Here is a 16,948-nt window from a genome sequence, read left to right on the forward strand (position 1 = left end):
TAACTAGCCATAGAACTTAAGATAAGAAGCACTGGATAGACTCCATATTGCCTGCACAAGAATCGGGACACATTACTAAACTGGAGATTAAACATAGAAAGATGAAGAAGGAAAAGAGCTGGGTAAACTTGTTGCCGTATTTAAACACTGTCCTCTAAGTGGTTTTCATTTCATAAAATCCAACTAATCAGCCACACCACATACACCTCCAAAATAAAATAGAAGAGAACCACAGATAGATAGATGATAGATAGATGATAGACAGATGAGAATAGCTGTTATATAACCAATAATTCCCTTTCAGCCCTCACCAACTCCGGGCCCTTGAAATGGAACAGTGCAGCTGCAAGACAAAGATAAAACTTTAAAAGAAACATTAATTCATTCACAGGTATACAAAAGAATAATAAGATACAGCTTACAAGGCAACAACAGGCTTACAAAGACATGTTTTATGCGCTACATTTAATTATTTCCTAATGACAGCTCTATTTAACATTGTAACACTCAGTCACCAACACGTAGATCACATTCATAAGATAGTATTCAACAGACAAATACATGTTAATGATTTGTCAGGTATAACCCAAAAGCTAACAAATAGAGGGAAGCTGAATAAATGCAGGGTCACGGTAAGGAAGAGATTCCCTGAGCATTTCAGTTTGAAAAAGGAAACTTTAATATAGGCCAGCAGAACTTGTGGCCCATCAAGCCCAGCACAGGCCACCGCAGCTTTCAAAGTCTCCTGTTTTTCCTTGCATGTCTAGAACTGCACATAGGATGGATGGGATGTCAAGTACTTAACAGGTGAGCCTTTTTGATGAGCTTGTTGTGTAACAGGTTTCTTAGTAATGTTTTTAGTAATATTGTCATCCAGGCTAAAGCATCATCTGATAATCTAGATTAATTCAACATGTAGACTAGAAATACACCCATATTTTATTATTTCAAATATTAATACCCCACCTACTACTGAACAATCAAGTTAACTTACAATATATTTAAAATACAATATGATCAGAATGATGAAATCACTCAGTGGGTGGAGTTTCCTCATCCAGGCTGTTGCTGCTATCTTCTGCAGCTCCTGCCTCTCAGCAGCAGACACAAGGTAATTGGAGGACAGGTACAAAGCTGAACACAAGCCTACTTGTGTCAGTACCACCCCTGTGACAGTACAAAGCTGTCAGTACCACCCCTGATGATGATGATGATATATTTGTATACCGCCCTATACCAGCAGGTTTCGGGGCAGTTGCAACATAAAATCACAATAAAAACAAAAAAATGCATAATAAAAACAACCCAATAAACCCCCTCCTCATACATGTTAAAGGGGCCTTGTATTTGCTTGTTGCTGGTAGCTTACATTAAACAAATTGATGGTCTAAGTCCATCACAGTGAAAACCATGCCCCGTTTCCAATTAGTATGTCGACGGTCATATCCAATGTTTATACAGTCATTATATCCAATGTAAACAGTCATTATACTTATAAATCTACTTCAATGCCTACATATTTTCACAGTATTGATATAGTTTACACTGTCAACTACCTTCTAATATTCTTGCAAAGCTTAAAGGCCCAAAGGCTGTTAAAAGTACCCAACACAGCCAGAATTCAAACCTATATCATGCTTACGTCCCACATACATATACTAAGAGCTTACTGGGGGGGAAGGATATCTGCAAAAAACAAACATGCTCCTACCTGATGAAGCCTACCAGGCAACAGACTAATATACAGTCTTACCAAATCATATTAAGAAACCACCTGCCAAAGTTCTTTTCTGCACTTCAAAACTACTTACAACACTCATCTGACCTTCATTACCACAATGTGCCAGTACTTTGCTCCCATTCTCCCACTGCCAACGTCCTAACTTGCAGCAGCATTCAGGCAAGTTTCCAAGGAAAAGGAAAAGATGGGAGGATGGAAGTAATTGATCTCCTTTTCTATTGACTGCTTGCAATTGGAACTTTGTGCCAGCAGAAGCAAGAAGTGTTGGCATAAAGGGGGGGATTACAAGAACAGCATGTGTGTTGATCTGATGACTGCACAAGGGAGAACTCACCCGGGCCAGAACTACTACCAACCCATGACGATTTTTAGCCTCTTATCATTTCAAAAATGCACTTTCATTAGACAGCAATGTAGAAAAGTGAAGCAGTAGAGCACAGAGGTGGTGCTAGGGAAAGTAGTAGGCAACTGATATGATGGATGACAAGAGGGTAAAGGGAAACTGTTTTCACACAAAACTGAACCAACATTTCAATGGGGATCTGTCTAGAAACCACCACTCTGCTTCAGTGACAACAGCTGCTATTTTGCATCAGGAGAAATTGTAGTTTGATTTGTGAGTTGGCAATGATTAGCAGAGATCAATTAGAAAACTGATCCATTAATTTTGTTCAAAACTCCCTGACTTTACACAATGATCCAAAAGTAGGTCACAATTTACAGCAAAGCAGAATTGTATATGCAGCTTGGTTAAATATATAAAACATCATTTGAATGCATCTGCTTTTAAAAAACTGCTCATCCATTTTTATTTACTATTAAATATAAAAATGTGCATCCATCTCTTAATTCAGCAAACACTATAAATCTATTGATTCAGCAAAGTATTTCTTACCCTGCCAAACTATATGCATATAAAATTCAACTAAAATAAAGGCAGAAAAATGCAGATGAGTTCTGTTGGGTAATGTAAAAAAATGTGTGCTCATCTCTTGGTACCGGTAATTGCAGCACCATAACAATTTAGTGCATCTTGTGGGGATCTGTTCTCCTAGCATTAAGAGCTGGACTACAGAAAGGCTGAACAGTTGAGTCCTAACTCATACCCCCAGAACTTTACTCCAGAGTTCTGGTAGACTCTCATTGTGAAGTGTCTGAGGACAGAAAGGGGGGAAAATCTTTACCCACATAAGTCCTAAAATATGGGTTCCATTCATAGCAGTTTCCAGTTAACTGGACACTCCAGACCTTGTGTGATTGTTTATAATTTAAAGTTCATGAACCAACCAGCAGCTGAGACAACCATCCATTCTGTCCAAGGTGGGAATGCAACAGTTTGGTGGACAATGATAATACCTGCTCCATATACTATACACTTGGTTTTTAAGATTTTGCTTGAGGTTCAGATCAATTCACCTCTATTATTACTGCCCGCAAAGCACCCAACAAGGACAGTCCTGAAAGATAATTCAGTAACTTTGGTTTTTTCTCCTCGTCTTCTTCTTTAATATTAACCCTGTGCTCAATTAATATTGTTGTTTATTAAGTATTTGTTCAATCATTGTGTTGTGTTAAACTTAGAGCTGAACCAATACTCCCATCACTCCATATTATATGACATGCTGAATGGGACTGGTAGAAGTTGGAGTCCAACAACATCTGGAAGACCACAAATTAGCGACTCTCGTTGCAGAGAGTGGGAGGCACAGATATAAGAACTACTGCACAACCTGTGCAAAGCAAATACATTAAGTCTATCTGATTTTGAAAAATTACTCCAAAACATGACAGACAAATACAACATTTCAGAATACAAAAATATTCTTAACAGAGCTATGAAGTACTAAACTTTTGAGCTGGCAATCGTAATCATGAATGACCAGAAGAATAACTGAATTTTAGGCAACCACAAGTGGTCAAATAATTTCTGGAAAAAAGTTGAACTAACTGATAAAATCAGATGGTGTGAATTGACAGTATTCTGAACAGCAGAGTACAGTAAATGCAAAGCTACCAGGTACTGAAACAAGCCATGGCAAGCCTTCAGTTTGTATGTTGCTCATTTTGCCACGGGATTGAAAATTTTGCTTCTGTTCGAGACTATCTGCATCTTGCTGTTTTGTCTGAATATGACAAACTCTGGTTAATTTTAAGAGTTTGTTTAAAACAAGTCAACTTCAAACCATGGTTTATGAAAATGTAAGATCTCCTCTGGTGCTGGAGGAGGGGAAACAAGAAACGTGTGAACCCAAGGCTCACTACAGATCATTTCTGAAAAGATAAATCACATGTTATCATGATGGCCAAACTGGTGCATTAGTAAGGCTATTCACAAACCTTGAATCTTCAGAAATCCAAAGACTGCCACCACCTCTAACTCTACCAGTATTATCTTACCACACATGTAAATTAATTTACTTTGGGGAAACATTTTTAAAGCTACCAATATTTGCTTGACTATGCATGCATACATACATACATACATACATACATACAGGCTTCAATTATCTACTCCCCCTCTTCAATGTGGAAGGCAGAGAACTGCAACAATGGAAGTTTAGTTGCTTACCTCCAAAAATGAAAAGCGTACAGAGGACTGCATGGACTGCAAGGGCTTGTTGGGGTTGGGCTCAGGCTTCTTGGGGTGAGACTGAAAGTTAAAATAATGTCATCTCTAGTAAACAGAAGTTGAGTAAAAATCCTATAGTATGACTGAATTAAGGGAGTATGGCCTCAAGCACAATCAGTAGACAGGAAACTGATTTTCTCTAAATTGAGGAAAGCCAAACAAAAAAAATCATGTCGAAAGACCCCTATCTTTTCTGTATCTTCCTAATTAAATAGGGGGTGGGATTAACCATGCAAATGTTTTCATTATAAGAAAGTGTTCAAACACACGGAGCAAATTTTTTTAAAAAAACAAATCTTGTTATAAAAATTGCTTGTAAAAATGAAATTAGCACAAATTTGAGTACACAAATTGATGCACAAAAGAAAGATTCTGCTAACTTTCAGGAGAACTGATTGCCCTCAATTCTGAATTGCCATGCAGTGGGGCGGGGGGAATCAATTAACAATGATCATGCCTCAGATGAACCTTATTGGCTACAATATTGCACTGAGCAAACGCTGAATGAAAATTGGCTGAAAGAAGTATTGAAAACTTATTTCAGTACTTTAAATGCGACACTAACACATACACATAAGAAAAATTACAAAATAAAAAATGCAACAGGCCTAAAGGAAAATACAAGTAAAATAAATAATAATGAAAATATTAGTATTCATTTTTAGTTTTGAGAATGCCATTTGTGAAAATATGGTACAGTCACTGACAACAGCAGTGTCTAAACATTGAATTATGAATACCTGATATCTTAAATACTTGTTCCAGAAAGACATCTGTAAAAATTTAACATGACTGTGCTTGAATCTAACGCAAACATCAAATCTGTATTATTGTGCCTAATTCCAGCCTATGTTTATTTGTGTTAATAAACTTGGCACAAATTGTTTGTAGTGAGAATTTTCTTAAAATACTACTAATATAACTCCACCAGTCATAACACCAACAATAATGGCAACAGGCCAACTACCAATATTAAAACTCCATGTCATCCAAATTATTCTGAACAATGGCAAACATCATAGTTAACTGGGCAGAACTGAGGTACACAGGCCAGAGACAGTATGGAAACAGAAGATATAACTATGCCTACTGGAGTCCATGGCTCCCTTCAGGAATACTGTTATTTTGATTATTAATAAAATGTTTGCAAAATGGAGTTAAAGACTATAATTTTTTCAAATTCTCTAGTCTATCAAAGGAAAATATCCAGCCCAAACTTTGAATACCCGATTCTTAAGATGAAGTCCATTAATGCACCAATTTTAGTGGAAAATAAAAATAAAATTAGTAACAAAAAATACAAAGTTTGCCAGCTGTCATTGTGTCTAAAATTGACCAAAATAATAGTTAAGAGTTAGAATTTTATCAAGTTGCCAATGCAACGTAATGGATCATTTTTACCTTAGAAACTTTGTAAATGAAATATGTCAAACATTAAGTCAGACATAAAAGCTATATAACAGAAAATAATAAAATGTTGAGACTAAAAACAATCACATCCCAATACTTTACAAAATCAAGAATTTTTTACTATTATTTATTACTTTTATATATGGTTAAGTTACAATCAAGCAAAACTCCAAGTATAAACACTGGACTCCATCTTTTTAAAGGAAGGTATGCTCAAATAAAATAAGCAATAAGCAAACCATTATCAGTGAATTTAAGTAATTCTTTCAGGGTACTATCTACACATCACATACAATAAATGAAACACAGAAACTACTACCTTTATTAATGTCAGTGTTTCTGTAATCTAGTTATCAAAGGTGGTCAAAGATACCAGAATGCCATTTTTACTAACAGAATTAATATTTTGTATCAGTTACAACTCACTAGAAGTGGCACTACATGCATAAATGCAAACGTATATCAAATAACATATCTATTTTGTAGATGGGTAAAATGGTTCACAGCTAAGTAACCTGACCTTACAGATGACCTATTCTCTTTAGGAAAGCAGAACAACTGGCACATTAAATCTATTCAATACCTACAAAAATAACATCTTGAGAGAATACTGCATGTGTGTGTGTGTACTGATACACATCTATATCTATGCAGCAAATTGTGGTGGGACACAAAAATAAACACATTTTGCACTGGCTGATTTATTCAGAATCAATGGACTGGCACTTTAAAATTCAGACATTATGGTCAACATGTTCACTGTAAATCAAATACGTATGTTTTTATGCAGCTGTTTCCTAAATGCAAACTGGAATCATTCAAATGAGTCCATCAGTCCTAAAACATCACTAAGTAAACAAAGCCCTTACCCACACAAACACATTTAATGCAAAGACTAGAATACCAAGCAGAAATGTCAGAATGCAATACAGTTCACCAGTACTCTACACAGTAAAACATGGATCATACGCAATGAATTTTCACAAATAGCATTCCTCTTATGCCCTAATCTCTTGCAGAGCTCTCTATTATTCAGCAGAGAAAGAGGCCTTTCAAAAAGGCAGCACTGGGATAAACAAACAGAAACAGAAAGGGTGTGAGAGAGAAACGAACACCGTGGCCTACCGAAGCATTATTTCACAGTATGCTTTTAGGATGCTCACATTCATGCATTCAGTGATTTTAAGTATGCAGTATATTTTAATCTGAAATATACTGCAATATCCTTGCTTTAGGCTCACACATTTGCGAACAGCAACTGAAATGCATTCTGAAAATGTTCCTGCGACCTAAAGCTGCAGTGCTCTGAGCCTGTCAGCACAAACGCATGTTAAATAACTACAGCTCGCACAAAAGCTAGTGCCATGCAGAAAGCATTAAAATATTAAAAGGCAGACAATACTTACTCCAAGGTCAGCCCTGGAATTTGCAGCCTTTCGCGTTGGGCTTTCATGGCTGTTACGTTACCACATTCTACTGTAACCATGACACACATTCAGTGGCAGCATCCTGGTGATGACAGAGAGCCCAAATGAGCCACTATAAAGGAATGGACTAACAATCTCTTGGGGGAGGGAGCACTGCAAGTTTGGGTCCTTCCACTTCTAGCTGTCACGAAGAAATGTCAGCAGCTTTCTTCCAGGTTAACCGCAAGCGTACTGCACTGACTTTGCTAGCAGAAAGAAGGCTTCAGGACTGTACTGTATCTCAATCGACTCATGTCTAATATTCTAAGAAGCAGTTTCCTTCCTAAAATGCAGACTTTTCTCTTCAGAGGAATGAAAATCTGCCCGCCCCTTGCCACAGAGACTGTCAGATTTCGGAACAGAACAAAAAATTAAGAAGTGCAACAAAATATGCTTAAAATGCTATTCTTCAACACACATCCAGGATACAAACAAGCTTTATGACCCTATAAAAATGATTTATCTATCTTGTTTAGGTTGTCCCATTATTGTTTTACAGATGAGCAAAATTCTGTTTCTGCATAAAATCACAGGAAGTTAAGTTCCTTCCCTTTGCGTCCAGAAAATTATTCCAAGCTTAGGAAGGAACACATGACACTGAAGCACAGCTGTTCCTTAATTCATGATCAAAAGTTAATCATCTTATTTGAAGGAGCTTGTACTAAAAAAAGAAAAAGTTAAAAATATTTTATTAAAGCACAATATGAACAAGAAAGGGAATCCGAAAGAAAACCCATTAATCTCATAGGGTAATTATATGGCATGCACACAGCAGTGATTCTTAGCTTGTTAATTTTTTTTTTAAGTTTCCTGGATATTTTTAAACCTTAAATGATTAGACAACCAGAGAAATAGTGAGAATACTGCTCTTTTGCAACCATGGGCGTACCCAGGGGGGTGCTGGGTGGGGGCAGCTGCCCCACCTAAATCAACCAAATAAATAAAAATACTTAACTGACCAATTGCATCACAGATAACTCAGTTCTGTCCCCCTAACATAAAGCCTGTCCCCCTAAAATAAATTCTGTCTATGCCCATGTTCACAGCCATCATGTATCAGCAAATAAGCTTAACTAACAAAGACTCATCATTACCAATTCTGAACACAAATGGAAACAAAACTCAAGATGGCCTGAGGGTGTCTAGTAAGGGGTAGCATGTCTCCCATCTTTCCAGGTGATACAAAGGCCCATATGCCAACATGGGAAGGCAAAAGATAGAATGCATTTCCTAAGCCTGGCCTGTTAGTAACTGATGGAACCACCAATGGCCTGAAAGAATTCTGCTCTCGTATTATTTTGACCTGTGTTTTTGTGCATGTTTGCTTCATTCAACATTTTAGGGTTTTCACTGCCTTGGGCATATTACCATAAAGTTATATAAATGCAGTAAGTAAATCAATTAAAGTTCTAAGAATTTGTCCAAGTCCTATGAAACCTCCCCTATGACTACCTTTGTGACAAAATAAGAAAAGAATGAGCCACTGTGGCTCAGAAGGCCAAATAATGAACATTGTCTGGGCTCAGCTTTCACCTTAGCCCCAGACTCAGTGGCTAAAACTTGAGTATCACTCTCTTGTGCCTCAGTTTCTCTTCCACACACACACAAAAGAAATAGTAACATATTTTGCAGTTTGTTACAAGGAAATGCAAATTATAGATAATACAGAACGGTGCATCCAACACCTAAACAACCTGCATTTCAGAACTTTTTCCATCAATTGTGTTTTATGGATTTCCAATTAATCCCCAGAGCTTTCTCTCAGCTCTTCTCTTAGGAGACCAAAGTGTTTCTCCAAAATTTCAAACTTCAACTCTTACCTCTTCTAATCATTCCCAATAGGGTTCATTCACAGGCCCAAAATCTGACTGCAGATCTATCAAACGCACGACTCTTTTTTCTGAGGAAGAATCTACATAAAGGAACTGCCTGCTAAATGTCAACATGGACATCATTTAACACTCGGTGAACTCCTCAGGCCATCTCTGACTCAGAAACTAGGACATACAAGTCACATTATTGATTCAAATCAAGGATGCAACCATGTATTAGGGCTTTGAAATACCTGTTATACCTCTGTGAAGTCCAGAGGAGATGCTGAAATATCTCCAATAGGATTTAAACACACAGGGGTATCTAATTTGTTTTCGCAGTGCTGTTGCACCAGCAGAGGCGTCTACTACCCCCTCATAAAAAAGGAGAAGGAAGTGTTTTTCCCATACCCTGACAGCACCATGCCCAAGCGCCACAGCAAATATGTTCCTCCCACAAACCAATCCCCCACTGCCAGTCAAAACCCTTATGCTCATGCAAGGGTACCAACTGGCTCTGACCCAACTGATATCACCTATTTGGCAGGGAAGAGCTATAACTCAGCTGTCTATGCAGAAGATCTCAACTCTTAAGTTCAATCACCAGCATCTCCAGGTAGGACTGGGAGAGAACCCTGTCTAAAATCCTGTCATGCAGGCAATGCATAGCTAGATAGACTAATGGTCTGACTCAGTAAAAGGTAGCTTTGTATGTTCCTACCTACATTTCCAACATGAATCCCAAACTTTGCTTTCAGAAACTCTTGCGGCCCAATCCAACACCATACGCAAATAGGACATTTGCAATACTGCTGTGGGGAATTGCATCACTAATGCAAAACTCCCATGTTAGGTCCTATTTTGTCTCACCTGGTACAGCAAAGAGAAACGAGGTGCGAACTGAAATAATGGCCATAGTTTGCACCAGAGTGGTGGTGAACAAGGGTACTATAAAACACCAGATGCAAGGTATTTCTTACACAACTTATTCAACCTTCTAAAAAAGATGAAAATCACAAATAGGGTGTGCCACACTTCAGAACCTTAAGTGAAATGTAAAAAAAAAAGCCTGTGATTATTTTTGATTGCATAGTGTACGATTTCCACACAGCTTCTGTACACAATATTACTTAAACACAGTTTACAAACTCTCCGCATCCTTTGTGCCTACTTAGCTGCCTGCTTACACAATCTAGGCTCCAAAGAATCTCTTAGGGTTTCTAAACAAGCGCTCTATATTCCAGGGTATACTACCAACACCTCCCTTCAGTACTGAACATCTCAGGTGAATACTTCTAGGAATTTGGCATAAAAAAGAACAAGTCTTACTGCTCACCTGATGCTTGTGAATTCTTACCTTATGGGAGCAAAATGGCTGCCATATCCAAAACAGAAGAGACCTAGGTTGCAAATCCCAGGTTTTCCCAGGACAGAGATTCTCTTTCACATCATTTCAGCTTTTGATTAATATTATGAATGCATAAACAAATCAAAGACTGGCAGTGAATCAAAGGATTCTTATCCCAAAATAAATATGAACAGAACTGAGTCTTTTCCCCATCCCGTGCCATTTAAAATATTGTTAACAAACACATTTTAGTCTAGTTGGTTTAGCTCACTGTCTCATCAACTTTTCCTGTTTGTGCACAATTTTAGGCATTATATTGCCGAGCTGGAACATGTGCAGAAGAGGACAACCAAGATGATAAAGAGTGAGGAAACCAAGCCTTGTGAGGGAGTTGGGTATGTTTGGTGTTGAGAAGACTGAAAGGTGATATGATGGGCATCTCCAGATATCTGAAGGGCCATCACATGGAAGATGGAGAAATATGTTTTCTCCATTATTCTTAAATCCCATAACAATTGATTTAAATTACAAGAAAGGCGATTCCAATTAAACCTTAGGAAGAACTTTCTGATAGCAAGAGCTGCATGCTAGGGGAATGGACTACCTCAAAAAGTGGTGGACTCTCCTTCAGTGGAGGTTTTTAGACGGAGGCCATCTCCCAGGGAGTCTTTAGCTGTGATTTCTGCATTGCAGGGGTATGCCTAGATATATGGTATATAGTACCTACTCAAAAGTTGAGAGCATGAAAAATTTAGTGCTCGCTTAGGGCACCATATTACCAAAGTCCACCCCTGCTTGGGATCCCTTCCAATTCTGCAGCTCTATGATGCCATGAAAACAGGAGATTTGTCCATTTCCCGACTTAGTAAGCCTAAGGTATTATTTACGGACATTGTCTCACAAGATATGTAAGTCTTAGAACATGAAAGCATATACAAACAAGTATGAGACTCTATTAGTGCACAAAAATGTATGCTTGTGAAGGAAAATTTTGTCCATATGAATTCATCTTCATATACAGTAGCCCACAGCTTTGCTGGATAGAATAATATTTCACATCTCATAATGGTTGCAGAAAATAGCATGGGGCTTTGCACAAAGCAGAACACTTCTAAAACTGTTCTGAATAGAAAGTACAGTATGGTTTATGGCTTTCACAACAAGAAAAAGATCAACATTTATATCAAACTCATAATTTAGATCAAACATGTAGCATAAAATGCCACCTAACATTTGGAACTCACTGTGAAAGATTTTATATGTTAGATCTACTGCAATTTTAAGGAATCTTTAAAATCAAGTGTTATTTATACTATTAAGTTGTTTAAAATAAATAATGGTGTTAAGGACAGAAACGTTTTCTTACTGTGAATTTGTTTTGCAGTTGTCACATAGAGAGAAATCCTGTCTCTTGGGATGACACGTTCTGCTTGCTGATAGAGGCAGAACATGGATTCTTCTAGCCATCTTATCAGAGGGAGGATTTACCCCACCCTCCAGACCAACTGCCAAAGGAAGGAAAACTCCTCAAACCGCATCAATGATTTCACAGACATCCATGGAAAGAAAACCTTGATACAGGCCACTAAGCCACCCGCTTAAAATTAAACTTGGTGAGAAATGAAACATGGGGGGGGGGGAGCGCGGAGAGAGATACAGTGCAGAACCAACAGCAGAAAGGAGCCACTGATCAGGACACTCTAACACCAAGCATGCAAAGTGCACACAGAAAGCACTAACATAATACGATCATGCTAATCCCATAAAAGAAGGGCAAGTAGAAAGCATTTCATGAGATAACTGGAAACAGAAAATAATGGTAAGAAAATGTCCATTCCACCCCACCCCCACGCCATGTTGTATCGAGAGCATTTCTGTCTCTTGGAATGTATTAGTCATAGGATCCAAGGGGGGTGTCTGGGATCAAGCAGCCCTTCTGCAGAACCTTCCATTTTATCATGTTTGGCAAAAATATGCAGGAAACCCAAGTGGCTGCCCAACAGATATCCACAATGGTGAAATTTTTCTTAAAGGCAGCTGCTGAAGAAGACTACTTTCGCCCCAAGAGAATGGGTGGGCTAATCCTGCCTCCTGCCCCAGTGGCATTTTCCCCAATGTTTGTAAATCAGTTTATTTCTTGCAAAATACTTAGGGGTTTTGTTATGAACAAGTGGTATGGAAATTTTATTAAAAATAAATAAATTCTATGTACCCTTAAATGGAGACCTCCTGTCAGGGAACTGCCATCGGAGCATCAGGCGGTGGAGGGTCTCAGGGAGGAAGAAAGAGACTCAACAGCTGAGGCAGGAACCAGCAGGGGGAGGAGTGGATCTCTGAGGGAATGCGAGCAGGAGGGAGGGCTCAGAGACGCTTCCAGCGAGAACAGTGGGGAGGTATCTGAGTCTCCCATAGGGAGACCCACACCTCGCCGGAAACTGTCACGCCGTGAGTCCAGGAGACGCGTTTCCGTTAAGGAGCTTCTTTGCTGGAAACGCTTCCGCAGACAGCCACTGTCAGACTCTACGAGTGACTAAGAGCAGACATGTTTGTGGAGCTCTGTCACACACAGAGGTTTGTGGAGTCGCACAAACTCTGAGGGAGCACGATTTTACGCACAAGCAGCTAATCATCCCATTACAGCAGTCTGACAGTCTCTGTACGCTGCCTGTGCAGGAGAAAGCATCATGAGCGAACCAGCCGGAACCGGAGGAGCAGGAGTTGGCGCTGGTCCAAGCTTGGAAGAAAGGTACCGAGCGTTGGAAGTCCAACTTGCGCTGCAGACGGCGAGGCTTGAGGAGAGAAGGGCTCAGGATGCAGACAAGAAGGGGAGAGCCACTCAGTTCCCCAGAAAGGTACCAGGATTGGTGCAGAAGTTTGGGGGGGACCCCAAGGATTACCATGCCTTTAGGACAGAGATGCAATATGCCATTAATGTGCAGTTCGATGAGTTCCCTGATGAGGAATCGCGAGTTGCTTTCGTAATTGGGCATCTTGAGAAAGGGGCGCGGGACTGGGTTCGACCCCTAATGGCAACGCACAATGACGTCCTAAAGGACACGATGAAGTTCTTTAGAGCAATGGATATCATGTTTTCCAGCGATATTGAGGAAGGGGTGGTGCGCAGACAGCTAATGGCTTGCAAGCAGGGAAGCCGATCTGTCCGTGAGTACTGGACTGAGTTTACCATGCTGATTCACAGACTGGGTTGGGATTTATCGGCGGCACCTATTCAGATGCTATTTGAAGAAGGTCTTTCTTCGGCTGTGAAAGACGAGCTGTCCCGGAGCCCCAGGGCGGTGTCTATGGATCAGCTGACCAAATCTGCGCTGACCATAGGAGCGCGTCAGGAGGCAAGAGCCTTGGAGAGGCGGGAAGGGAGAGGGGAACGTTGGAAGGAGTTCCGCATTCCAGACATTCCTGAGCCAGCTTTCCCGCCGGCAGAGCCGATGGAAATCGGAACAGCGCGCGCGCGCGCATTTTCAAAACCCAGTGAGGGGGTTAAGAAGGAGGGAAAAGGCGCCCGGAAATGCTATCTCTGCCAACAGCCAGGCCACTTTGCCAGAGTCTGCCCCCAGAGGAAGGAATGGCAAGGGATGGTGGGAGCTGTTGAGGGAGGAGAGCAGGGAGAAACGGAGCAGGTAAAAGCCAACGCCTGGTTGCCACAGTCGGGGCACTGCAGCCAGGCCAAAGAGCAGTGAAAGTGCCCATGCCAGAAGCTCCTCAACCTGCTCTAGTTATTGATGTGTCGCTAGAGCTGCAAAATGGACACCCCCTAAAAATAAAGGCGCTGTTGGACTCAGGCAGCTCCTGCAATTTTATGAGCAAGGAGTTTGCTGCTGAACACCAGATACAGACGATCCCTTTAAGCAACCCCCTGCAGGTGACCACGATCGATGGCAGGGAGTTGTTGGGAGGAGGAGTCAGCTTGCAGACCGTCCCAATGATAATGAGGGTGGCAAGGCACACAGAACTGATAGCGTTTAATGTGGCCACCTTGGGAGGCGCTCCCATTATTTTGGGAATGAGCTGGCTAGCGCTACATGATCCGCTGGTGGGCTGGCATCAAAGAGTGGTTTCCTTTGGTTCAGCACATTGCTTAGAACACTGCAAAGGGGAAAAGGGTTCAGCAGGGGCCCAAGCCACCCTAGCAGGGACAGAAGTAATGGAGATGGTGAAGGTACCACCACAGTATGCAGATCTCAGCGACGTGTTCAGCGAGAAGGAAGCTGATCAACTACCCCCTCATAGGCCCTTTGATTGCCAGATCAATCTACTCCCTGGAGCACAGCTTCCTGTGGGCAAGTTGTATGCCATGTCAGACAGAGAAATGCAGGAGTTGCGAGAATTTATTGACAAGAACCTGAAGAGGGGCTTCATCAGAGAGTCCAAAGCAGCGGGGGGTAGCCCAGTGTTTTTTGTGGATAAAAAGCACACGGACAAGCCGAGACTTGTATGTGATTTTAGGAGGTTAAATGCAGTGACTGAACCAGTGACTTTCCCTATGCCCAGGATTGATGATATTTTGACCAGGGTGAGGAAGGGAAAGATTTTTACAAAGCTGGATCTAAGGGGGGCGTACAACCTGATACGTATAAGGAAAGGGGATGAATGGAAAACCACCATGTTTACCCCTTTGGGGGCATTTGAATATCTCGTTATGCCTTTTGGATTACAAGCAGGCTCAGCGTGCTTTCAATCTTTTATGAACCACGTACTGGGTCCTTTGCTCTACAAGAATTGCGTTGCCTTCCTAGATGATGTGTTGGTGTATTCGGAGAATGAGGAGCAACATGTGAGAGACGTCAGAGAAGTGTTGAGCAGGCTGCAAGCCAACAGGCTGTGGGTGAAACTGGAGAAGTGTCAGTTTCATACCAAGGAGGTGGAATTCCTGGGGTACCGCCTGTCAGACAAGGGATTGGCCATGGATCCCGGTAAGGTGCAGGCAGTGCTGGACTGGAAAACACCCAAAACCAAGAAGGATGTGCAGAGGTTCCTAGGGTTTGGAAACTTTTATCGTAAGTTCATCCGAAACTTCGCCCACCTGACGGCGCCCATTACGGACTGTCTCAGCAGTAAAAAGAAGTTTGTATGGACGGCGGAGGCGGAGCGAGCGTTTGAGGAACTGAAGAGGGCCTTCGCCTCGGAAGAACAACTTCTGCATGTGGACTTACAAAAGAAGCTGAGGGTCGAAACAGACGCATCTGACAGAGCCATAGGGGCGGTGCTTCTTCTGCAGTCGGGGAAGGAGGAGTCAGAGTGGCGACCGTGTGCCTTCTTTTCGCGAAAGCTGAACAAATCCGAGAGGAACTACACGGTGTACGACCGGGAACTTCTTGCTATTCATGAGGCTTTCCGGAAATGGAGGCACCTGCTAATTGGTGCACAACATAAGGTGCAAGTGTGCACGGACCATAAGAATCTAGAGTATTGGAGAACTGCGCGAGTGCTCAACCAACGGCAGTTGAGATGGGCCCAGGAGTTCTCCAAATTTAACTTTGAGATTTGTTACGTGCCAGGCCCAGAGAACGTTAGGGCGGACGCTCTCTCACGCAAACCTGAATATTTGGAGGGGGAGGGAGCACCCGAAGAGACCCATGTCATTCCAGAGGACCGCTGGGTGTGTGGGGCGGCATTGGTGGGGCAAAGGGAGTTGGTAGAGGGCACGGTGCATGATGAATACGCCCAGGACAAACTCAGGGGTCTCAGGAGGGAGGGAGACAAACCCGGGGGTTTTGAGGAGAGAAACGGGGCATTGTACTACAAGGGAGCGTTATATATACCCGAAGGGGAATTGAGGGAGAAGGTACTCAAGCAACTGCACGATAGCCCCACAGCAGGGCATTTTGGGCAACACAAAACCATGTGGCTGGTTACCAGGGAATTTTGGTGGCCCAAGGTCAGGGAAGATGTGCGGGAGTATGTGAGAGGGTGTGAACAATGCCAACGAGCCAAGGGGGAGAGGCGGGCACCGGCAGGTTTATTAGAACCACTACCCACACCTGAAAGACCGTGGGAAGCAGTGGCCATAGATTTTATGACTGATCTGCCAAGGTCTAGAGGGAAAACAGCCATCATGGTTGTGGTAGACCTGTTAACTAAAATGGCCCACTTTATAGCCTGCTCACATGCGGTCACAGCAGAAGAAACAGCCAAATTGTTTGTAGAAAATGTGTTTAGGTTGCATGGCGCCCCCTTGAGGGTGGTTTCAGACCGAGGGAAGCAATTTACTTCCAGGTTCTGGAGGAAGCTCATGAGCTTACTGCATGTTGAGGTTAATTTCTCAACGGCCCGTCATCCAGAAACCAACGGGCAGGCGGAAAGAGCTAATGGTGTCCTCCAGCAATATTTGAGGTGTTATGTGAATGACAGAGAGAATGATTGGGTGGAGAAGCTGGCGTTGGCAGAATTTGCCTACAACAATGCAGAGAACGTGTCCACGGGGATGAGCCCCTTTTTGGCTAATCACGGGTGCCATCCCAGAGCCTTCCCAGGGGGGGAAGGGGAGAACTGGAGCGTTCCAGCTGCAGAACAGTTCGTTGAAGA

The 16,948-nt window shown here is 41.7% G+C and overlaps 1 protein-coding gene across 8 annotated transcripts in view; it reads right to left on the reverse strand.

Moving 5' to 3' along the window:
- The window catches only part of MAST4 (microtubule associated serine/threonine kinase family member 4), a gene marked incomplete at its 5' end in the record, with an annotated part of 208,979 nt that overhangs the window by 100,694 nt on the left and 91,337 nt on the right, over positions 1-16,948 (reverse strand). Inside the window, one exon of one of the 8 annotated variants that reach the window (XM_081212594.1) lies at positions 7,187-7,233. The exons of 6 other annotated variants lie outside the window; for them this stretch is intronic. In XM_081212594.1, coding sequence (XP_081068720.1) covers positions 7,187-7,233 — 47 coding nt within the window. Of the gene's footprint in view, positions 1-4,310; positions 4,386-7,186; positions 7,234-16,948 lie in introns of those variants that run through there. One more of the 8 variants, XM_081212595.1, reaches the window with a different exon arrangement.

The sequence above is a fragment of the Podarcis bocagei genome, assembly GCF_964188305.1.
Source record: "Podarcis bocagei genome assembly, chromosome: 11".
In the NCBI taxonomy this organism is placed as follows: Eukaryota; Metazoa; Chordata; class Lepidosauria; order Squamata; family Lacertidae; genus Podarcis; species Podarcis bocagei.